This window comes from Nasonia vitripennis, assembly GCF_009193385.2.
Source record: "Nasonia vitripennis strain AsymCx chromosome 4 unlocalized genomic scaffold, Nvit_psr_1.1 chr4_random0003, whole genome shotgun sequence".
Lineage (NCBI taxonomy): Eukaryota > Metazoa > Arthropoda > Insecta > Hymenoptera > Pteromalidae > Nasonia > Nasonia vitripennis.
In genome coordinates, this window is record NW_022279638.1 from 3,063,850 (window position 1) to 3,089,381 (window position 25,532).

Below are 25,532 nucleotides of genomic sequence, written 5' to 3' on the forward strand. Positions count from 1 at the left end.
TGTGTATTTATTAATGTACATTGTCCTACGGAGGACAAAGAAGAAGAAGCTAAGGATCTGTATTATGAAACTTTAGAGCAGGTAATGGATAGAGCAGGGTCATGCATTTCGCGGCAGCAAAAGATCTTATAATCAAAACTACGTGTTTTAAGCACAAGGAAATACACAAAGCAACGTGGACATCGCCAGACGGGGCCACACAGAACCAAATTGATCATTTTCTCATTGAAAAAAGACGTCATACTAATGTAAGGGCTTATAGAGGGGCAGATAGCGACTCAGACCACTTCCTAGCAGTAGCCAAATTAAGAGTTAGATTAGTAGCGAATCAAAATAGTAAGCAAACAAACAAGGTAGAAAGCTTCGATATTAAAAAGCTACGAGATAGAACAGAGCGAATTAGGTAACAGATAGAAATTAATAACAGGTTTCAGGCACTTGAAGAAGCAAACACATCGCCGGAGGGGAATGACGAACCGAATAGCTTACGGGGGGACATCGACAAAACGGTAAAGAGGCCGCGAACAAAGTACTGAGTAAAAAAAAGCCAAAGAGCAAACCATGGTTTGACAAAGAATGCGAACTCTGGTTTGAAAGGCGCAAAAAGGCTAAATTAGATAGCTTACACAATAGAAGCGATAGCACCATAGAAGAGTATTCTAACGTAAGGAAACAGGCGGGCGCGATCTACAGAAATAAGAAGCGGGAGTATCAAAAGAATCTTATTAGGAGAATAGAAACTAACAGTAAGGAAAATAACCCCCGCGAAATGTACAGAGGGATTAACGCCATCAGAAAGGGTTTTAGGAGTAGAGCGCAATTGATGAAGGACGAAAACGGGGACCTCGTAACAAATGACAACGAATTACTGTCACTAAAAAACTAAAAAACAACAAAGCCGCGAGAAATGACTCTATACCAGCTGAGTTACTCAAATATGGGGGCGTCGAGCTCACTTTCAAAATCTAATTTAAGTTTTTCTAATTGACGATTTAAATTTAATCGTTAATTAAGATTTTTCTAATAAACGAACAATTTTTTTTTATTTCGAGATAACTAAATATGAAACGATAACAAGAATTAAAATTAATTTAAAAAAAATATAAATTTAAATGGTGAATTTCTAGGGCTTCAGATAAAAAATTAGAAAAAAAAACTATTTTAAATGCCATTAGCAGTAGACGTTTGAAGTTGAACAGTACTTTTACTATCAGTAACGGATTTTCTTTTTAGTTTCTCAACTTCGACAAAAATTTAATCTTTTTTTATAATCCATAAAATTTATATCGAATAAAATTTTGAAAATAAAAATCACATAAACAAAAATGGGGGTTGGCGAGCGGAGTGAGCAGGGGTGCGAAGCCTTACTAGTATCTATATATATGCTCACGTACACGATTTTGCATGGGTGAGTTAGGTCACGTGAAGCGTACACGCACCGTATACATAATATTATTATTATATGCGTGTACATTTAACACCGGTTTGGGACTTGAAACCAAGACGCCCTCTGGGCTAATCTTGCATTTCAATATTTCTAATTTATGCTCTTACCTAGAACTCATTAAATTTTGGAGACGATCGACCGACTCATGTTTATTGGTATGTCCGACTTTAAGAAAGAGACACATTTCCAATTTCTAAATTTCTTTTTACTATAACTCAGGAACGCATTCATACAATCAACTGAAATTTAGCAAGCATTTCGACCATATATCTTAACTTAGAACTGATTAAATTTTGGAGACAAATGGCCTAATAAAAAAATATGTCTAATTAAAAAAAAAATAAAAACATTTTGCTTTTTTAAATTCTGTTACCATCACAACTCTGGAACGATATCATGCAATAAGTTTAAATGGATTCGTATGATGTGTCCGTCTTAAGGGATCCAGCCTGGGTTAAATTTAAAATAAAATCGATTTTTTCTATTGGCTTTTTGTGAAGGAAATGTACGTAATGTAGGAATATGCTTCCAAAATCTCTTTACCCGGGAAAATTTATTTACAAAGTTATAACGATAATACCAAAGTGATGTTTTATCAGATTATTTCTAAAATTGTATATCTTAACGTTATTATTCAATCGTGTATTTTTCTTTAAAAAATTCACTTTCATTTTGTATATAAGTTTTTTTATAAGGAATTTTCCGTAGAATTTAATAAAACATTCAGTTTTGAAAAAAAATATTTTTTGAAAGATATTTATAAACTATTGCAAGCATCTAATAGCTAATTTTGAAAAATGAGGATTTTAAATTTTGAATTTGGCGCTTACCGACTAGGTTATAACGCATAGTGAAAGCAAGCACGATTTATATAGAAATCTTTTTTACCATAAATCTTAACAGCTCTTTAACCGATCGTTTTAAGAGAAAAAACGCTTACTGTCGAAGTGCATAACATTCAGCTAAATACTAAGCAGTACAGTACTTTGCATTTATAAAGTTTTTTAACCGATCGGATTGGCAGGGACGGAGTGTGCGCGGTCCGGATAGCGCGTAGGTGGTGGGGGCGGCTAACCCAAGCGGCTCTTGAAAAATTCTTGAAAAATTTACTCCCTTGGGAGGAAAAAGTTTTTTCTTCCCAAGGGAGTAGTTTTTTCCCGCTCCTAAGAAAAACTCGATTTTCCATTCATTTTACATGCATGGAAAGTGGCCTTTTTCGTGCACGTATAATGAAAAATCATTTATATTAGTTAAAAAAAAATTTTTTCCAAGTTTTGGACTATAAACTTGGTTTTCAGGTGGCGTCAAGATCCAAATTTTCAGTTTGGTAAATAAGGGACACCTTAGTATATACATAGATTGAAAATAAAAAAAATGATCTCAACCCTGTCAAACGAAGAATACAATTTGTATTACTATTATATTGTAAGACTTTTAAAAATTATACTGTAAATTTAGTTAAGATAACTTGTATCTTCCTGTAGACGATGTCTAGGTGCTAAGATGACTCCTGGTCAACGGGACATCGTCTACAAGGAAAAGCACCATATACATCGAATGTGCTGGAAAAAAAATTGTATCTTCTCGCAGACGATGTCTAGGTGTCTGGATGACCTCTAGGTCGACGCGACGTCGTCTACATGGATGAGCACCACACAAACATGAAATATAGTAAAAAATACTCCTGACTTTCTGTAGACAATGTCCAGGGGCCAGGATGACCATATAAAGAGAATATCACCACTTAAACAAAGTATACCAAAAAATACTTTCGAATTCTTGTTGACGATGTCCAGGTGTCAAATTGACACCTTGATTGACAGGACATTATCCTCGAGAAAGAGCAGCGGATTTTCATCAAATGTACAAAAAAAAACCGTATGTATATCATATTGTTTAAATAGTCCTTATCATGATTATCCTCAGCATTATCTGATCTGGATCGCATCCGAAAATTTTGATTAATCATTTTTATACATCCAAACTTGTACTTTTAGTGTATAAAAAAATATATATATATATATTTTTTCCTGTATAACAAGAGATAAGTATGTTTGTACGTACGTACGATACTTTGCTAATGTTGAAGTTACAATTTCCGAGATAAATCCATGTATTTATAAGTAACGATTACAATCGATGTTAAAAAATTAATTTTTGCAGAATATTTTAACGAAATCATAGGGATGTTTACAGAAAACAACGTTTTCCAAAATAAAGAATTTTAATATTATGTAGATTATCTACATTTTCTACTTTCTTGAGAAAGCATACTGTTATGTCAGTCAGCAGTGGTCTTTCTTAGTTTTTGTTCTACCGCCTCATTCACCACGTATACTGCGTCTAGTGTGCTCCTTCCTTTTCTGAACCTCATCTGCTTGTCGCTCTGCCCTCTTCCTTCAGCTTCTTTACCATTCTTCCTCTTATTAGTTTAGCATAAATTTTGTATATCAAGTCAAGCAGCCTACTTTCCCTAGACTTCCATGTCTCAAATTAAATTTTATTTTCCCCTGGGGCCAATTTCCCTTTTAGCTTCATTATTATTGCCTTACCCTATCTATCTCTATTCGTTCTTTCTTATTTTCTTTGTTCCTTCCTGTTTTTCATTCTACGCCTCCTTTTTTGCCTTGCTGTTCTTCTTACTCCCCCAGTTATCCCTCGAAGTACTCCAGCCATTTTTAATTCTCTATCTCTCTTTCTACATGTTTTCTTTTCCCTTCTCTCCTTCTTTTAATCAGATTCCAGAACATTTTTCCTGTTTTATCTTCTTTCACTTTCTTTAAACTTCCCTCTTTTTTCCTTCTAAAGAGGTTCCTTAAGTTACTTCTTACCCAAAATACTAGAGTTGTGAAAAAAATGTAGCATTTTTTGTATGTTTCATACAATTAATCGGATTTTAATCTATGTTACTGTTCTATACTTAAGGTATTTAGAGAGTTGGGATTGTTTGATCTCTATCTTCTGCGCTCCCTAATAGGAGATAAGGTAGGCAAGGACGAACAGACAAGGTACAAAGGAATAAAAATAATACTGAGCGCTGATTGTGACTAGATTATATTTAACTATGTACAAGATGACTAGCTTTGTTCGCACCGGCGTCCAGGCCGTATGTAGCGCTTATCTACAATTTTTCCTCTTTCGTGTATCTTCCCTATGAATTTGTCTGACCTACCTCTCATCCACACAACTTTGTCCCCTTTCATTCCTATCCTTACTGATATTATCATTTTTCTTTTCATTCTTCCCCTGTTTCCTCCTGGCGCTGTCTTCACGTGAGTGCTGCTGCTCTGTTTGTTATCTTCTACTTTTTCGTCCTGTTACTGACGCACACTGCCTTCATGCGTATTTTATTCTAGACTACTGCACGCTATCAATGCAACCTTTAAGCCAATTAATGATTTGCAGGAGGCTGCATACTACTTTACCTGCTTTTTCCAAAGAACATCTACTGTCATTTCCTAACCTACAAATATACTGCTTCTCCCCACAGCTTGGCTCTCCTCCAGCACGGCTTTAATTATCAAGTCAACTACCTGCTGCCATCTAGTGTACATAGAATCAACGTCAGTAATCGCTCTCGCTTTTCTCACCATCACTTCACCTGGCGTCCAGAACAAGCATCTAGCTCGATCGGTAACTTACCACTTCACTCAACGCACTCTACATTATCGACTACTAGTAAGTTGCCGGAATTTTTGAGCAAAAATAGTAAAATGAGTATAGCAAACGCAGAAAGTGAGGAAACAGAGTTAGAAACATGCGGTAAATGCGACAACACCATCAAAAGCAAAGTGCCGAAAAATGTGAGATATGTGACACTTACTTTTACTCTAAATGTGTCACTTTTCAATCTGCAAGGATCAAGTGCAAGGCAGGTCTTGTAACAGCGACAGCTGTGTAGAGAAGCAGGCAAAGGAACTAGCCAGGAGAAGGCTTAACTCCTCGCAAGTCAACTTCTCAACAACAGTATTGAACTTGACGACAAAGCAGAATACAGTGAAGCCATAGGATGAGAGAGATGGAGTAAAGGCTGGCTCCCCTCGAACAGAGGCTTAAGGCCCTTGATGACCTGCCCTAGAGCCCTAGCCCCAGGCCATCAGGGGCTGATCAACATCAACCCGCTTCTTCCTCCAGATGTATAGGCCTTGTGTCGGGACCAGACTAAAAGTCACCAAGAGGGAAGAATGTCGCACCTACGTGAGAAACGGCAGGATTCACGTCCGCTTCACCAACAGCAACCGTGCTATCGTTGACACCGAAGAGCAGCTGCAGACTTTTTTAGCCCAGACGCCGCTAACCAAAACCAACATCTACAACAACTTAACTACATGACACACACCTCATCCCACCTAGACAACTATCATCATCACTATCGTCCACAACAATTCACATGCTTCTAAGGTAACTCTGTCTAAAGGTCTGGAAGTGTGTCATTTCAATGCGAACTCTCTCGCGGGTCACATTAAGGTGATCAGGTTCTTCTTGTCGACTCGTTTTCCCTTTCACGTAATAGCTGTAATTGAGACTTGGCTCAGCAACAAGATAATATCCATCCCTTTACTGGATGACTACAAACTAAAATGATGTGACAGAAATAGAAACAGTGGAGGTGTGGCCCTCTAAATACATCATTCATTGACAGCCAGCTTCATCTCGTTATCTGATAGTAAATGGTCGGGCAAGCCAGGAAAGCCGGAGTATCTATTCTGTAAGATCTCAGCTTATGGAGTATCGTCCATCTTCGTGGGGGCTGTATATCGTCCGCCGCATGCACCCTTTATCCAAGGGTCTAATTTCACTGAACAACTAACAACACATATGCAGAATTACACCACGAAGGTCATCATGTTTGATTTAAACTCTGATCAACTATCCGCATCTGATGACGTCAGGGCCTTCATGATGAAAACTCTCTTACTTCTGTGCCATATGGTGCAACCCACCACAGGCAGGACTCTGACACCTGGCTTGGCCTATCCTTAATTAATAAACAGGATTGCCCGCTATCATACTGAGACAGCCACTCCTTTCATCAACGGACCTTATCACGGCCACACTCGACGTACAGATCCACGCCACGCACCCGCTACATACTCTTACAGAAACTACAAAGGAATATGTGGTGAGAAGCTAAGGGACTTCCTTAGCGCATGTGACTTGTTATCCCTCGCCACGTCATCACTTGACGAATGCATTACCATTCTTAACGCTAACTTAACGAACGTCATAAATCATCTTGCTCCATTAAAGACTGTGATACCAGGACGTAAAAGTAACCCGTGATGCAGCACGGCTCTTCGTGACCATTTGACTGAACGAAACAGACTCTACAAGTGATCAGCAAAAGTCGATTACCTTTGAATCTATACTTTTATAGAATTGCAAGGGACGATGCTCACAGGCAGATTGAGGAGGCTAGGCTAAATTATTACTATTTACGCCTGTCTACCTTGACCGAAGTTGAAGAGATCTGGAAAGAGCTTGAAAATCTTGGTATAATCACCCCTAAATCACCTTCATCTGCTTGGTTCTCTTCAGACGCTTTCAACAAACACTTTAGTTCCATCTCTAATGACCCTCAAGCTCCATCGGTTAGGGAGTATCTGCGAACCCTGGAGAGTCCGGACCTCCCTGAATATATCAGCTTCAGGGCCATTACAGAGTCTGATGTGTCGGCTGCTGTATCACACTTTAACATCCAGGCCAGGGGAAGCGATGGTATCCCACAGATTGTAATCTTCAAAGCACTGCTAATACTCGCTCCGTTACTATGTCAAATTTTTAATCTGTCTCTGAGCGAGACACGCTTTCCCTCTGGCTGGAAGTCATCGCTGGTACGAGCCCTAAACAAAGTCAGCTCTCCAACAGCTTTGACTGACTACCGTTCGTTTTCTCTACTCTGTTTTATATCCAAGGCGCTGGAGTGACTGGTGCACAAGCAAGTCTCTGAGTATCTCAAAACAAGACCTTACCTTGACAACTTCCAAACAGGCCTCCGCACCGGCGAAATACATAAGTTGACTGATGATGTCAGGCTTGAAATAGATAAAAAGAAGGTCACTCTTCTACTTCTATTTCCTTTCAGCAAGGCGTTTGATCCTGTATGTCACGTCATGCTACTCAGAAAGATATCCTCTTTAGGCTTCTCTAAGCAGGTTTTCTGCTGGCTTGCATCTTACCTCACGGAAAGAGAAGAGACCGTCATTGGTGACAACAACGAACTCTCCACCTTTCTACCACTTAACACGGGTGTCCCACAGGGATCAATTTTGGGTTCTCTGTTGTTCGCGTTGTACATCAATCATATAGGTTTCTGTTTAGATTCAGATGCGTCCTATCTAATCTATGCGGAAGACCTGCAAATATACAGCTAATGCCACCTTGAAGAGCTTGATTCTTGTTCTGTCAGGATGAGTGTTAACGCCGAAAGGATAATGGGCTGGGCATCACAAAACCGTCTCAAACCTAACGTCCTTAAGAACAAGGCAATTATCCTGGGCTCTCCCTACTACATGAATGCATTAATACTGTTGCTAACACTTACATCAACATAGGGGGAGTCCGCAAACAATTTATACTATTTCTTTGTATTCTATTTCTAAAGATGTACAACATAATATACAAGAATAAAAACATATCTAAATCTCAATCTGAAATCTCTCTCTTTCTCTCTCATACGTCTAATCATAGCTTTATTGTTATTTATTAATAGCGTTTATTTAATTATTATTCTCTTCTCGTTCTTACATTTTTTATCCTTCTTGTATATCTTCTGCAAGAAGTATTATTGCTCTTCATATTACTTATCTATAATGTTATCATTTTGCGAACTTTATTTTTTGTAAAAATTTTGTATAATTCTATGCATCCTAGCATACGGTTCTGCCGAACCTTGCTAGAAATAAATTAGTATTCAATTCTCTCTCTCTCTCTCTCTCTCTCTCTCTCTCTCTCTCTCTCTCTCTCTCTCTCTCTCTCTCTCTCTCTAAACTAAAATCGTGACATCTTAAGAAATGCAAATTTTAATTTTGGGCAAAATTATAATCAAAAATACAATGATCATTATGATCATAAGAAATGGTTAAATTAAAAAATTTTATAAATTAAAAAAGATGATCCGCTGTTCAAAAAGGGGGAATATGTGTTGAAATTTAAAAGTATGTTCACGATTATGTGTATGTATTTCGATTTACTACTTATACGCGTGTAAAAGTACAGATGTAGAATCCTAAGGTAATTCGAACTTGCCCAAGTATCTTTGAATCTCGAAATTTATAGCGTATGTCTAGACTATCGTAAAAAAGTACCGCTAGGCTTTCAGCGCATATAGACTAATATCAGGAAAAACCTAAATTTGCGGCTGTCGCTACTTTGGTGTAGTAGGTTGCAGCTATTTTCCTTATAGCGCTCCATTGCGTAAGCTTCATACGAAAACACATTTGTTATATGATCGTAACAGTACGCAATCGGTCGAACGTCTCTGCCCTTAGTCATGAACACGCCATTATACGCATACACGGTCCTTGTAACCCATCTGTCTTCCACTAGAGAGCTAATATTATATAGAGCTTGCACGATACTAAAGGCGCGATCTATCGAAAGGTGCATCCGACCAAATTAGCGAGCACTGCATATCTACATACTCACAATAGTGAGGTTCTTTGCAGTACGCCAAGTCGAATTAAAATAATATGATTCATAATATTTTTGTATCATGGGAGAGAAAATGACGAGAGGGGGAGGGGAAATTCTTAAAACGGCGGCGGCTGCCGCAAAACTTTTGTTATAATATACAGAGACTACTAATAATGCATATACTTACGGGTAATAAATTCTTCAAAAGAGGTGAATCTCCAAATGGTGCAGAAACCAATGCCAAAATCTGTTGATGAACTGGTACTAGGTTAGAACTTTGTTGCAGATTATTTACCAACAACCTATAGCAAATTATAAATTTCAGTAAAAAGTCCCATAATTGATACTGATAATCGAATATTATATTACCCTGCTCCGAAAAAATTAGTACCAAGTGTAGATAATTGATTAGTTCCAGATCCAAAGGTAGGCACTGATCCGAAAGCGCCTGTTGTATTAAACGTCGTAGAGCTGTTATTAGAACCAAAAAGATTTGGTTTAGCAGTTGAGGTGAACAAAGAGCTACCTGGATTACCTAAAAATAATTAAGTTTCATTTAATTATGCAATCAAAGCAGAATATTTCAACAATATAATTTCAATTATAGATATTCTCGAAAAAAATCCGAAATCACAATATGAATAGTATGTTATTCTACTTGTAATCTGAAATCATTTTTTCTTCCCTGCTAAAAAAAGTAAGTATAGATCGATTAAATTATCAACTAATTCTAAGCTCATTCTGAATCCCATTTTGTCTTTAAGGACTCGATTAAAAATTAATTAGAATCAACAGGAGTCAATCGATTTTAATATGGAGAACAACAATTGAAGTCGATGGTTAATACCAAACAATAGTTTCTATTAACTTAAATGGTCCTTTTTTGTATAAAATTTCATCGATTCCTATCGATTCCTATCGATTTTATCGATTTTGATCAAGTTCTCATACTAAAAATAGGATTCAGACATAGCTTAAAATTTAATTAATAATTTAGTCAATCTCTATTGACCATTTTTAACAGGGCTGTATAAGCTTGAAAGTTTAATAAAAACACTATAAGTAAACAAGAACAAATATAAGTTGAACAAATAATCATTGTTGAAAACGATACGTGATGATTTATGCACGCGCGTGAGCGAACAAATTGCTTAAAATTATTTTATAACAAAATAAAAATTATAAGACAATTGACATAAAATCAAGCATTAATTACTCGGATATTTATTAAAGAAAAAAACATCAACAATTGCTCTTATTTTTTTTTTAATTTTTGTCCGATCTTAACGAAACAAAGCTCATTTTGTTCGTTGAGAAATTTTAGGGAAAGTAACAGTAGCAAAATTTATGATACGATTTACCAGAACGGCGATATATCAGTTAAGAAAATGCTTAAGAAAATCACTCAAATTTTAATGATAAAGGACTAAAGTAACTCTTTCTTGACTTGAGGGCAAAAACGTTACTCTAGCAGGTAAAAAACCGTTTTGTCCTATTAAGCGGGAAACAAACTTTTTTGCACTAGGACAACATTTTTTTACCTTTTTAGCGGGCAAAATAGTACTTAGTATACCAAGGGCGTAAAGTTGGCTTTTTTGGCCGAATGTGGAGTTTGCAGTTCGAGTCAAGGCGAGTTAGCCCGAGACGAAGGCGAGGGCGTTTACGAGCGGCAGAAGAGTACTGCAACCACACGATGCCAAAGAGCCCTTGGTGCACACCATATTTTTTGTTACGCATGTACTGCTTTCCGCGTTTAGGCACACGCACACACGCATATGTACATAATCATATATATACACACACACATACGTATATTTAATGTGAACTACTGACCATTTTCTTTAAAAAATTTTAGCGGGCATTTCTAATTTTTTTTGTTGCCCTTGCCATCGGCTCGTGCCAACTTGCCTTGACTCATACTGCAACTCCACACTCGGCCTAAAAAAGGCAACTTTACGCCCTTGGTACAAAATATACTATTGCTTCCTTCTAGAGAAAGCTTTGTAATAGTCAAATTTTCAGTTTTACTAAAACTTCATAAAAATGTATTTAGAGGTGTTTGCATTTCGAAGTATACGTTTTAAGAAAATGTCCGTGCGGATGGCTGTGTATGTGTGTATATGTACGTATACCGTCATAATTCTAGAAATACGCTACCGATTGTAATAGAATTTGAGATGCATATACATTTTCTGATTCTGAATTCAGGAAATTTTTTTTATGATTCTGACCATTTTATGGTCTTTTTATGGCCATTTTTTGATATTTGAAAAAATATTTTCTTTTTCTTAATAATATGATTAATACAATAAATTTAGCAATAGTGTTTCTAAAAGAGCATTGAATCTTCTACTTTTTCCTGCAAGGTTTTTATGATTGACCGTTCCGTTCGATTGTTTTGATAAAAAAATGGATCTAAAAAAAAATGTAATATCACCAAAACTAAATGTTAAACGTTTTGAAAAAATGTATGACAATAAAAAACGATAATATCTATTTACTGTGAAGATGTTAGGCCATTTTGGCGACTAGTTTTTAGCTAAAAATCGTGAACAAAAAAAAATTTTTTAATTATAAATTTTTGACAAAAGAAATTCGATATAAATTTGATGAATACACAAAGGCAGAGCAATGATTTTCTCAATATGCGCTATCATTCATTATTGCATTCTACATGCTGAATTGAGTAATTTAGTAGTAGTAATCGAGGACAATAATAAGTATAATAATAGAGGGGCACTAATTGAAGGAAATTAATTGAGAGACAAAATGGCTTGATGAGACTACAACATACTACACATGAGAAACGATGTAATCGAGTACCAATACATGATATATTAACGAACGCGCGAGCGCTTTGTCACGCGTTCGCCGTGTATGTATAGTATTTATTAGTTACTTGTGCTTACTATATACTTATACTTATGTAAGTCCTTCGCTGTGCATGCTACGTATAACAAAAAAACTGCTAATCAATTCCTACTTAATATAAGTATATATTCCACATTTTAAACTAAAAAAATTAGGGTTGGCGAGTGAAGCGAGCAGGGAAAAGGGTACCCACCTAGTAAGTATATAAATAATAATTATGACCTAAGGGAGTAATTAAGGAGGAGTAATTGAGGGAGAGTAAATAATATAGAGAGGTTAGTATGTAAAAGAGCGATAAGGATAGAGAATCTATGGACGCCAATGCAAGATAAATGCAGGAAATTTTAGAATAATAGGCTACGACATAATACAAAATAAAACTAGTAGTACAATAACGACAGCGCGTGCGAAATTTCAGTCCGGCAGACTAAGGGTGTACTACTGCGAAGTTTCATCGATCCTCCATGATTCTTTGTAAAGAAGTATACGTTTGTGCAACTTCAGTCTATCGGACTGTACAATTTCGCATGCGCTGTCGCTGCTGATGTTACCGGAAATCGTCGTTAGAGCAGACGCACCCGGTAAAAATCATCGAGAGGATCGTCGTAAAAGTCATCAGTTTAGTCCTCAGATACATAGTCTCTCTCTCTCTCTCTCTCTCTCTCTCTTTCTCTCTCTCTCTCTCTCTCTCCCTCTCTCTCTCTCTCTCTCTCTCTCTCTCTCTCTCTCACTCTCTACAACAGCAGCTGGTGAACCAGAAGACGAGGTCAGCACCACCATCAGCCAACACGTCGAGAAATCCCTCACCATCCCGCTCGGCCGGAGTAACAGCAACACCTACGCCGTCCGTTGAGGCTGCTTTGAGGGACATTCGCGGAGCACTAGACGATATACGTAATGCTCAAATGGAGGCTCTCAAGACCCAGAACATCGTGTCGGAGAGGATTTCTAAAATTGAGCAGCGTCTGGGCCCGCTGGAGAAACGACTCAAGGCCCTCGATGAGCTGCCTGCACTCAAAACTCGCATACACAATGCTGAGTCCACCATCACTGAGCTGCAGGCACAAATCCAAGATCTGTCATCGAGGAGCCCGACGATGCAGCAGGACAACAGCAGCACTGTGCCCAACACTGCGGAGATTTGCAGCCTACGTAGAGAATTGGCCGAGGTCAAGGGGCGCCTGGAGCAGACCTCGAACTGTGTGGTCGTTGTCACGGGTTTGCATTATATCCGTGAAACCTCACTGCATCTCCTCGCTTTCTCAGTTGTAAACGCGCTTGACCCCATGGTCCTTAGAAGAGACGTAGCATCCGTCAGGACCATGAGGAGGCTTGATGCTACAAACAACTCCGCCAGGGGTGACGGCAGACTGCCACCACTAGCCGTTACCCTATCTTCAAGTGCGCTTGCACGCTCGATCGTGCGACGAGGCGACTCGTCGTGCGCCGTGTCCTACGGCGGGCTCTGTGTCGCGTGCGCGATTTGAGCTAATAACGTGTGTGTTTTCTTGTTTTTCTCGTGCGAGTGTGGTGCGAGGAATCTAGGAAGCCGGTGGACAAGGAGCGATGACAAGGCTTCAGGGAATCAGCGGATTTTGAGAAGAAGAAGAGTATGAGAGAGTTCGCGGAACACTTGTAACTCCGGCTGCGTCCGGAGAATTCGCGGAAATCTGTAGCGAGAGTGTGCGGGTACGTGTGCCGAGCAACGTAGGGGAGAGCGTAAGCGGGGAATCGAGCCGTTTGAGGAAGGGCCCGTATCGACGGCCACTAGCCCGATTCCAGGCTAGTCGGGGCGCGAGTTCAGCGCGGTCGTGGGGACTGGCCGAGTCGCGCGCGCTGATTGGCCGGGCCGGAGCGGAGAGAGCGAGCATCGCCAAAGCGGTCGGCGCGGCGCGGCACTTCTTGTTTGACTGTTGCCCAAGACGCACGAGCTTCTCGGTGGTATTGCGAATTCGAGGGTGTCGAGATCGTGAGTGTCGGGATAGCGCGTTTGTGTGTGCAAGGAGTCAAAAGAGAGCCAGTGTGAGAGAGTTGGGGGAGAGTCAAGCGAGGCGAGGCGAGAAGAAGACGTTGCTTCCAATCCAGACCAGCCAAGGTGACAAGGATCGTGAGGAGACGACCAGCGACGCAGGGCCAGTCCAGGACAGGGAGGTGCGTAGGAAGAAGACGAGGCGAGGAAGAAGACGAGGGCGAGGAAGAAGACGGGAGATCAGCTTGCAGACGGAGCCGGAAGACAGCCGGAGGCCAGCGTATTGCGAGCAACCTGTAAGTCCAGCTTACTCAGGCTGAGGCCTGCCGGGGTATTGCGTGCCGCGAAGTGAGTGCGTGAGAGAGAGAGAGAGAGAGAGAGAGAGAGAGAGAGAGAGAGAGAGAGAGAGAGAGAGAGAGTGAGCGCTAGAACGTGCGCGACGCGAGCGCAAGCGAGCGACGACGGCGTGAAGTGTACGGAGGCAACAAGCCTCGTGAGAGTGCAAGAGCGCGCATGAGTGTGTGTGTGAGAGCGTACCAGACGAGTCGGTCGCGAAGCCGACAGCCGAGAGTGTCAGCCGAATCCGAGTGAATAAAGAGGGTAAAGAGAATTTAGAGAGTTGTGATTTCTGTCCCCTTACACACCACTGTAACCCGAATAGCGGAATCCTCACGGAACTCCTTCCGAGATCTACAGAAAAATAATAGTGTCGAGGCTTCGGGACGGGGTTGAGGCGCGAGTTCTTACCCCAGATTGGCCACGTCACAATCGTCATCGCCAAAGCCCGGAAACGCAAGCTACACACCAGCGAATTGGACGCTACCTTGCTGGAGGAGGCTAAAGCTCTGAGTCCTGACCATCAAGGGCTCATAAACATCAACGAGCTGCTCCCCTCAGACGTCCATAAGCGGGGAGACTTTACATGCGCTATAACGATAACAGCGAGCGTGCTACGATCATCAACACCGACGCCGAGCTGGAGACTTTTTTAGCCCGGTTTCCGCCCGCTGCCAACATCGTCCAACACTGAGGCTACAACACACACACATCATTCCACCACACCCACCATCAAGCTCATCTGCCACGTCTTCATCTGGTTCTAAGATATCTCTGTCCGAAGGTCTACGAGTCTGTCATTTTAATGCGAACTCGCTTACGGGTCACATTGAGATGATCAGGCTTTTCTTATCCACTCGCTCTCCATTCCACGTAATAGCTGTTACTGAGACCTCGTTAAGCGACAAGGTAAAGTCCATCCCTTGACTGGACGACTGCCTACTGTACAGACGAGACAGAAACAGAAACGGGGGAGGTGTGGCCCTCTACATACACAAATCTCTGACAGTTAGCGTTATTTCAACATCTGACAGTGAATGGTCTGGTAAGCCAGGCAAGCCTGAATATCTCTTCTGTGAGGTATCGGCAAAGAGAGTCTCTCCTATCTTCGTGGGGGTTGTATCGTCCACCTCATACTCCATTCTTCCAAGGCTCTAACTTCATAGACCAACTCTGGTCGAATTAAGCTAACTGATGATGTCAGGGTCGGGATAAACAAAAAGAAAGTGACACTTCTCCTTCTCTTTGACTTTAGCAAGGCGTTTGACACTGTATGTTACCTTAGGTCCCTTGCTGTTCGCATTGTACATCAACGACATCGGTTTCTGCCTTGATTCCGATGTTTCCCATCTTATCTATACGGATGACTTGCAAATTTACAGTTAATGCCACCTCGAGGAGCACGATTCTTTATGAAACAAGATAAGTGCTAATGCCGAGAGGATAATGGGCTGGGCTGCGCAAAACAGGCTTAAACTCAATGTTAATAAAACCAAAGCAATTGTCCTGGGCTCCCATTACTACATAAATTTAATTTCCTTAACAGCTAACACTTTCATTAATATCGGGGGTGTCCAGTTCAGCTTTGAATCCTCTGTGCATAATCTGGGATTGGTGCTTGATTCTAAACTCACGTAGAAGGAGCACGTTACACAAGTGTGTAAGCGTGCTCATTCGCTAATGTACAAGCTCTACTTTTTCAGAAAGAGTACCAATCTCAGATTGCGCAAGCATCTTGTGCAAGCGCTCCTATTTCAGATCATTGACTACTGTTCTCTCGTATACTGTGTGCTGACGCAGGAACTCGACTTAAAACTACAGAGGCTCGTGAATACAGGAATTCGGTACATCTATGGTGTAAGGAGAGATGAGCACATTTCCCCGTACAGGCGGGAGCTGCAGTGGCTAACCACTGCCGGACGCAGGAAGTACTTCACAGCTTGTTTCTTACGTAAAATGTTTAACTCGGTCGTACCATCATACGTACTGGCCTTTTTTGACTTCCGCGTCACACTCCGGCCTGTGAGGAGCGAGGTGACACCTCTGGAAATTCCTGCTTTCGCAACGGAGACGCTGAGGAACTTGTTCCATATCAGAGCTTCATACCTATGGAATAACCTGCCATCACACATCAGAAACACTTCATCCACCGTCACTTTCAAAAAACTTGCTAGGGATCACTTTTTTCAACTCGAAAACACATCAATCGTACACAGTCCACGCACACACACACCTACTTTTTCGGTCATGCCACTTTCACTATCGCCTCACTCTCTCACTTTACATACATTAAACAGGCCTCATTCTGTTATCTATTGTTTTTTTTTCTTTTCTCACTTGTAACACTGTAAACTTATAATCGTACAATATAATGTACGCAAAATAAAACTAATCTAATCTAATCTAATCTCTCTCTCTCTCTCTCTCTCTCTCTCTCTCTCTCTCTCTCTCTCTCTCTCTCTCTCTCTCTCGTCAGCCTTTCCGCGCGTGTGTCTTTTCCGGCTTTTCCGTTTTGTGTGTGTGTGTGTGTGTGTGAGGTGAGGTGAGCGCTGGGATAGGTAGAAACTCAGGAGCGAAATAACAAAGAGCGAGTTGAAATCAGGGTTAGCTTTATGTAACGCAAAGCAGGGTACAAATGCGATGCGAGGCAAGAGGCAAGACGAAGCAGGGCCTTGCAGAGAGAGAAAGGGAGAGAATAGCAATCAAGCGGGTATCTACATTCGCCCTCGTGCAGGGATCTCTTCGCAAGGATGCCTCGTGGCTCTACTGGAGTGGTGCAAAGCGGATGACTGTGGCCCACGCTAGGTAGCAAGGGAGATGCCTCGTGGCCTTGAGTGTGTGGTTGGGTGCAGCAGGAAGACGAGCGGCAATCACTGCACAGCTTGTGACCGACACACAATACATTGTACAATAAATCAACGGAACATCGTTTGCTGCGAACCCGCTTGCTGAATCACCTTCGCATTACAAAATTCGGGACTCGAGAAGGAGAGAGAGAGAGAGAGAGAGAGAGAGAGAGAGAGAGAGAGAGAGAGAGAGAGAAGAGAGAGAGAGAGAGAGAGAGAGGGAGGGAGAGAGAAAGAGAGAGAGAGAGACTAAGAAATTGAGTGTGTGTTATTCCAGTCAACCCTGAATATCCCGATTTAGGGTGATCTAACGAGACCTCCTTCGAGATTGTAAGGAGATTCGGAAATGTTTTAATAAAAATAATAGTGTCGCGGATTCCGGGCCGCAAAGCAATAGAGGAAAATACTTTCGCGGGTTTTGGCACGTCACACTAGTTAATTGGCCAAGGCGAGCGCGTGATAATGCTTGATGTCTGCCAGAAACTCTCCAAAGAGCCAAGCACTTTGTTCGGGGTGGGAGATTCGAGAAAATTGAGGTGGGCTAGAGCAGTATCGCGTGCTATACCCTGGTATGATGTTCCCAGTCTGGCACCGCTTACAGTCATGTGTTAGGGCCATATTAGCTGCCTCCATAGACGGGGGGATCGAGGATGGTCGGACACATACGGGGATGAAGACTATTATCGAGCATGGATAATTTAACCGAGCAAGGAGAGAAAGCAGAAAAAGGAGATCTCGAGATCTCGAATGCAATCCGGGATGCTGAGCGAAAACAAGAAAGCATATGGGAGAAGATCCGAGACAGGCTGGACTCTATGGATAATGTTGTGTCAAACGCATCCAACATTCATAAGTCTGTTAAAAACGATCTATCGGCGATTATCATCCAAGTTAAGCAGCTTGAAAGAGGACAGCGAATAGAGGAACAGTCCCTGAGAAAGAGGTTAGCTGCGAATAAATTGAATAAGCAGCCGATAGGAACAGGCTTGGGTGTGATGAGCCCACACTGTCGAACGCATTCATCTAGAAACACTACGCAAGCACCACAACAACAAAAACACTTCACATTATCTCTTATCTCTCAATCTATCTCTTTCATCACAAATTCATCACAAAATCCTGCTGCCGAGGAGGATGCGGGAGCACTGACAACTGCCCCGAAAGGGGATGTGTAGAATGATTCGTCACCTGGTCTTACACGGTAACGATGCCAGCGAAGGCGCGCTGCCTTGCAGGGGGGCGTTAGGATGCGAGAATGAAACCGTAGTGTGTCTGACGACGAGTTGACACTGTCCTTGTCAAAGTCGGAAAGTTCTCATACTTAGTTCTAGAGAGGTATGGGGGCTATCGGCGATTATCATCCAAGTTAAGCAGCTTGAAAGAGGACAAGTGGCCCTAAAAAAGAGCAAGGAGAGCCTTGGATTGATGCTAAGTAAAGCGAAAATGTTACCGAACCAGCAGCATATCCAAAAGGAGGACAAGGCATCACAGACGATAAAAGTATCAAACGCGGTGACGACAAGAACGCTAAATAAGCGTGAGGCAATGTCACTAAGCCAGGTAGAAGAGCGACAAGAAAACTACGCTAAGAAAACAAGGAAAGTTTACTTCATTCTCAAAACTACGCCTCCTTAGGGGGAAGTTGACCAAAAGTTGTCAGTAGACCAGAAGTCAACCGAAAGTGAACTGGAAGTGAACCGGAAGTGAACCGGAAGTAATAGGAAAAAATACAAAATGACCCGGAAGTAACTGAAAATAACCGGCAATGAACTAGAAATATACCGATATATATATATATATATATATATATATATATATATATATATATATATATATATATATAAAATATACCGAATAAAATGAACAGGAAGTACCAGAATAATGTATATTTGCTGAAGTACTCCTAATGGGTAAATCGAAAATTAATTAAAAAATTAATAATAATTTCGAAAAATTTGAAAAGTATTCATAAACTGTAAGTAATGTTGAAGCCATTCTTGTACATAAAAACATACAGGGTGTTTCATTTTAATCCAACCACGACAAAAAACCATGGAAAAACTAATTTTAACGAAAAATGACCTTAACAAAAGTTGAAGGGGGTAAAGGGGGCCATCGAATGACACAAACACCTATGACCTTGAACTCAATTTTCAAGGTCGTTTGAGGGTAATTGTGATTTTTTAAAATAGGAACCTCTATTTTAGACCTTGGAAAGGATATTTTAAGTTTGCTTTGGTGACCTTGAGAAGGTCAATTCAAAGTCAAATAACAAAAACTCTGCTAAACAGCTGTTTGTCTGATTTTATTTTACTGATGTCGAAAGATGACCTTGACAAAAGTTGAAGGGAGCAAAAGGAGCCATCTAATGACACCAATACCTTTGACCTTGAGCTCGATTTTCAAGGTCATTTGAAGGTCATTGTATTTTTTTTAACGGGAACCCTATTTTTGACCTCGGAATACAGAGCAGCGGAAAAAATTACGCCGGAAATGACATTTCAAGTTTGCCTTAGTGACATTGAGAAGGTCAATTCAAGGTCAAATAAGAAGTATCAGCCTAAGATTGTTTTCCTTTCAATTTTTTCGTAGAATTATCATTTTGTTATTGTAATAAACATTAAGAGAATAATTGACTTAAAATGTGATTATGCTTTGCTGACTTTAAAGCCATTTTGTAAGGTCAAAAGTGCAAAAATGCAATATCAAATGTTATGTGAAGTACATATTTATATCCTAACTTTAGCGTTACCCAGTAACAACGACGTGGACGTAATAGGATTGTGTTCCCTTTGAGGTGCTTGATTAGAGTGAGTCCCCTTGCCTCTCCCTTTTCGGGGTGCTTGATTAAAGTGAGTCCCCTTGCCTCTCACTTTTCGGGGTGCTTGATTAGATTGAGTCCCCTTGCCTCTCCCTTTTCGGGGTGCTTAATTAGAGTGAGTCCCCTTGCCTCTCACTTTTGCTCAAAATTCAACGCAGGTGCTCAAAGAAGCCACCATTTTGTTGGATACACAATTCAATTCGCTGCTGAAAATGTTCTACTGTTCTGAGTAATACAGCTCTTGGGATGTTTTCACAAGCGGTTTGAATTCTGTGGATCATATCTTCCCTTGTTGTAGTTTCATGTTCATAAACAACATCTTTCAAATACCCCCACAAATAGAAATCGGGTGATGTCATATCTGTAGATCTCGGTGGCCATCGAACACCCAAATCTCCACGTCCAGTGCGTCCAATCCACCTGTCACGGTAATTTTGATTAAGATATTGTCTAACTATTCGAGCATAGTGCGCAGGAGCTCCATCTAATTAAATCCACATTCTTGCTCTTGTGTATAAATCTACTTCTTCAAGAAGTACTGGAAGACGTTCTCTCAGGAACTGTAAAAAATTATGGCCATTTACATTTTCATCGAAAAAGTATGGGCCTACAAGGTATCCGTTAACAATTCCACACCAAACATCAAGACTCCAACGATTTTGGTTAGCTATCTGCCTGTACCAATGCGGATTAACATTCGACCAATAATGACAGTTGTGTCGGTTAAGCTCTCCATTGCTTTTGAATTTTGCTTCATCAGAAAACATTACGTATTGAAAAAAGTGACGATCATTAGCAATCATTTGTCGTGCCCATTGGCAAAACTGTAGCCTTAACCTCATATCAGCAGGTGTGAGATCCTGAGTCAAAGTAATATGATATAGATGATAACGTTGACTTCTCAGTATTCTCCAAGCAGTAGCCATAGGTATACCACTTTGCCTTTGAATTTCACGGGTACTAACGTGGGGATTCAAATGAACCATTGCTAAAACGACCATTACACGAAGATCATCTTCGTTGTAATTACGACGTTCTCTAACCCGTGCTAGTTGTCCTTGTTGAGCTCTACGGTAAATCTCACGAATGGTTGTATGACTTGGATGTCTTCTATCGGGATATCGAATTCGATACAAGGCTGCAGCTTGTCGATAATTACGTCTAGATTCACCAAGAATCAATAAAATATCAACCCTTTCAGCGGCTGGATAATCAGCCATTGTTAAAAATTTATAACAAGTTCAATAAAAAATTTTGTTTTTACCAAACTGAACAAATTAGATAGCTTTCGGTGAGTAATAAATTTTAATAGAAAAAATAAAGGTCAATGAATGAAAAAGAGAAAATGTTAAACAAATGATATTTGATTAGTTTGGCTAATCAATAACTATTCAATAACTAGTAAACTATTGAATACTAAGTGTAAGTAACAATGAGTAGAGGATAAATTCATATGAAAAGAGATCTCTTATTAGAAAAATTGTCTATTTCAACAATGAGTCGCGGGAAAATTCAACATGAAAAATCATCTTTACAAAATAAATTATTTATTTCAACAATAAATTCAGGCAAAATTCGATGAGGAAAATTAGTAGCCAATTGTGTCCACGTCGTTCCTGAGTAACGCTAAAGATAGGATAAAAATTCGCTTACGAAAACATCCCAAGAACTGAATAGAATCCAAAAAAATGGTGGTGTCTTTGGGCACCTACAATCAAATCTGTACATAATAAAAGTGAGAGGCAAGGAGACTCACTCTAATCAAGCACCCCAAAGGGAACACAATCCTATTACGTCCACGTCGTTGTTCCTGGGCAACACTAAAGTTAGGATATAAATATGGACTCCACATAACATTTAATATTGCATTTTTGCAATTTTGACGTTACAAAATGGCTTTGAAGTCAGCAAAGCATAATCACATTTTAAGTCAATTATTCTCTTAATGTTTATTACAATAACAAAATGATAATTCTACGAAAAAATTGAAAGGAAAACAATCTTAGGCTGATACTTCTTATTTGACCTTGAATTGACCTTCTCAATGTCACTAAGGCAAACTTGAAATGTCATTTCCGACGTAATTTTTTCCGCTCTATCCGATTCCAAGGTCTAAAATAGAGGTTCCTATTTTAAAAAATCAGAATTACCTTCAAACGACCTTGAAAATCGAGTTCAAGGTCATAGGTGTTTGTGTCATTCGATGATTTTTGTCGTGATCGGATTAAAATGAAACACCCTGTATATTATAACGGTCGATTAATCTTGCGTTACAACCAGGGCCAGGAGGACCCTGTTTATTATTATAAAACGTTGTGCTTTCAGATGGCACGGCTCGGCCGACTCAGCTATATGCCCGTGTAATTTTACACGATCTCGCGGAGGCGGCGTGGATCCAGGATTAGTCAATAATATTCTCCTTGGTTAGGATAAAACCTTGTGGTATTATCAATTCAAGTGTTGGCATATTTAACGCGTCTGACGGGCGGATGCCAGCTACCAGCACACGATCGAGATGAGAGAGAGAGAGAGAGAGAGAGAGAGAGAGAGAGAGAGAGAGAGAGGGAGAGAGAGAGGAGGTGCGAAGTCGCCCAAATAAACGAGAGGTCGTTCAGAACGGTACTTACAAACATCTGTCGCCGGCACGGTCGCTCTGACCCACGCGAAGATGGTCTCGGGCGAATTGTCCTAGTTTGAAGGACCTCGAAATCGTCTATTCGTCTCACAATAATTAGCACACGTGGAGCATCTGTTCGCGATTCGGAACGAAGCGAAGACATTTAATCTCTCTCGATACTTATTCTCTCTCTGTCTCTCTGACTCTCTCATGTGATACGCCTTTAGTAGCTGTAACTTTCTCTTAGGGCACTTGAAGGTCTGAAATTTTTTATTTGTTCATTTGGGCCCATACATACACACAGTAACATAAGTAATAATTATATAGACAAATACACGAATGATAGCAATACGTAATGTTTATATGACCACATATTATTTTAAAGAATATTGATTTTCTAACCTGAAATGCCTTATGAAAGTAGTGGATGTTAAATTTCAATATATAAAATTCATTATGATAGCATACTTACCCAATACAGTAGAAACACCGCTGGGTGTATTACCAAACGTGAAACCAGAAGATTGGCTCGGAACTTTAAAAGTTGTATTGAATAATGTAGTATTAGTATTTTGTGGAGTTCCAAATCCAGTACTTCCTGTTTGAAATGTAGAGGTAGTACCTCCGCCAAAGGTCGATCCAAATCCAGTTCCAATAGGTTTTGAACCAAAAAGACTTGTAGTAGTATTTGTTGCTGAAGGTTGGCCGAATCCGAAATTCGTTACAGATGTTGACGGCGGCATATTAAATGCGGGTTTATTTTGGGTAAATAAGCCAATACTCTAAAAATACAGTTAATCACGTGAATTTCTACATTTCAGAAGAATAACACACACACACACACACACACATACTCACTAAACACATTTACACCTGATATTACACAAACGCTTAAGCAATGTAAATGAAATATATTTTACTTTAACCTGTACAAAATTATTTTAAGCTAAGATCACCTAGATATCTTGAAAAATGTACAAGTAGTGCAAAATAGTATATTTCGATACAAGTGCGCAAAGCAAGCGTTTCTCGCATACTCCGCGCACGTGTATCAAACTTTAACACGACGTGCGTTTGCAAAACTAAGTTTCGAGGTAGAGATTACCCCCTCACCCTTGTTACACACTGTAATTTTTTCGACAAGTGCCTGTAAATACCAGTTTTCATGCATATAGAGTAAATGGTAAGTTGCGCATTTTTGAGTCGTAAGCCACTCACTTTCAGAAATTTTCAAAATTTTTCAAAATGGGGATGATTCCCTCCCGCACGCTCGAAATGAACACTTTGCTATTCGATTTAGATGCATGGAAACGGATTTTTTTTCATGCACGTGTTAAGAAATAGTATATTATGCAACAAGGGTCGAAAGTAGCAGATTTTTCCCGTGGGTTTACTGCCCGAGCAAGAAGATTGTTCAAAAATCTTCTCGCTCGGGCAGTAAACCCACCAGAGGGAAAAATCTGCTACTTTAAATTCTTGTTGCATATAGTACTTTATACCACTCTCGACTGAAATGGCTACTATTTGTCTCTGAAAATCGAAGTCGACGTGTTTTTTTTTTCATTTTTTTTTCATTCACTATAAAAAAAAATTACGTTGGCTCCACAAATTTTACTTTTGCCCCGCAAACAGGTTTACGGGAAAAATATGCTACTTTTGTCCCGATTTTCAGGCGCGAAAAGTGGCCATTTCGGTCGGGTGTGGAATAAAAATAATTGTTTATCCTCCACTGTTTCTATTCAGATAAATGGTTATTTAGATACCTCGCTATCTAAACAATTATTTTAATAAATATTAATAATTGAAATTATCTTTGAAAACTCTTTTTGGGGAGTGCGAAATGATAGGTCAATTAGGTAAAAAGGCTACATAGGTTAAATCCTCGTATATAAAAAAGTCATGACCGAATGTTATGAAACCAAGATAGACGTAATGGGATTAGCTTACGCATGCGACTAAATCAGGAAGTCCAAACGTCTTTGGAATAAGGTAGCGCAACGCACCTATTTAAGATCTAGAGTCCTGAAAATGACATAACATTTATTTGGCATGTTACTCATGTCGAACGAATTAAATTTTCAAATGAAACAATGATTCACACAACGGAAATAAAGCAGATAAAGGAGACGGATAATTGGCTTATTATCCGCCGATGATAATCGTGCCAAAATGTATGACGCTTGTAAGATGGCAAGGTGAGGAAAAACTCAGTTTGGATTATTCAGCGCTCATGTACCCTTAGCATTCACCGGTAAAAAACTTAACCAAAGTAAAAAGGTTTCACGCGTTTGATGTTTTGCATATCATCATGCATGTCAATAATTTTGTTTACAGCGAAATTACAGATTGAAAAACAACTGAGATCAATTTAAAAAAATAAATTTTACAATCATATTATTTTATTTATAATACGACTAACAAAAAATCATTATGTTTAATTAAGGGCTTAGTCAAATGATTGGTAATTTAAACTTAAGTAAGACATTGATCAATTACAAACAACTCTCAAGATACTTACTACGTAACTTGCCATACCACTTACATTTTGTTCATGGTACAAACACTTTAACATTTGAAATATTTCATTTTATTGAAATAACAATTTTATAAGTTTATGTACACAAATGAACTGTTACAAGCGGGTCTTGGTCGTTGTCGTCCAGATCGGACGGGTGGGTGCCTATCACCACTACACAGAGCGTCCTTAGGTTGCGGATAGAGGAAGAGTCCCTGAGAAAGAGGTTAGCTGCGAATAAATTGAATAAGCAGCCGCGGACAGCCGATAGGAACAGGCTTGGGTGTGATGAGCCCACACTGTCGAACGCATTCATCTAGAAACACTACGCAAGCACCACAACAACAAAAACACTTCACATTATCTCTTATCTCTCAATCTATCTCTTTCATCACACATTACAAAAATGGGCAAAAATCCTGCTGCCGAGGAGGATGCGGGAGCAATGACAACTGCCCCGAAAGGGGATGTGTAG

General features: G+C 39.9%; 1 protein-coding gene across 10 annotated transcripts in view; it reads right to left on the reverse strand.

Annotated features, from left to right (window-relative positions):
• The window catches only part of LOC100679705 (nuclear pore complex protein Nup98-Nup96), a 429,239-nt gene that overhangs the window by 313,295 nt on the left and 90,412 nt on the right, over positions 1–25,532 (reverse strand). For all 10 annotated transcript variants that reach the window (XR_004345266.1, XM_031928065.2, XM_031928066.2 and 7 more), the window contains 3 exons: positions 23,015–23,324; positions 9,452–9,617; positions 9,270–9,384 (listed from right to left, as the gene is read on the reverse strand). Coding sequence is in view for 9 of the 10 variants with exons in the window: in XM_031928065.2 (XP_031783925.1) it covers positions 9,270–9,384; positions 9,452–9,617; positions 23,015–23,324 (591 nt within the window). In the remaining variant the exon portion in view is untranslated. The remainder of the gene's footprint in view (positions 1–9,269; positions 9,385–9,451; positions 9,618–23,014; positions 23,325–25,532) is intronic.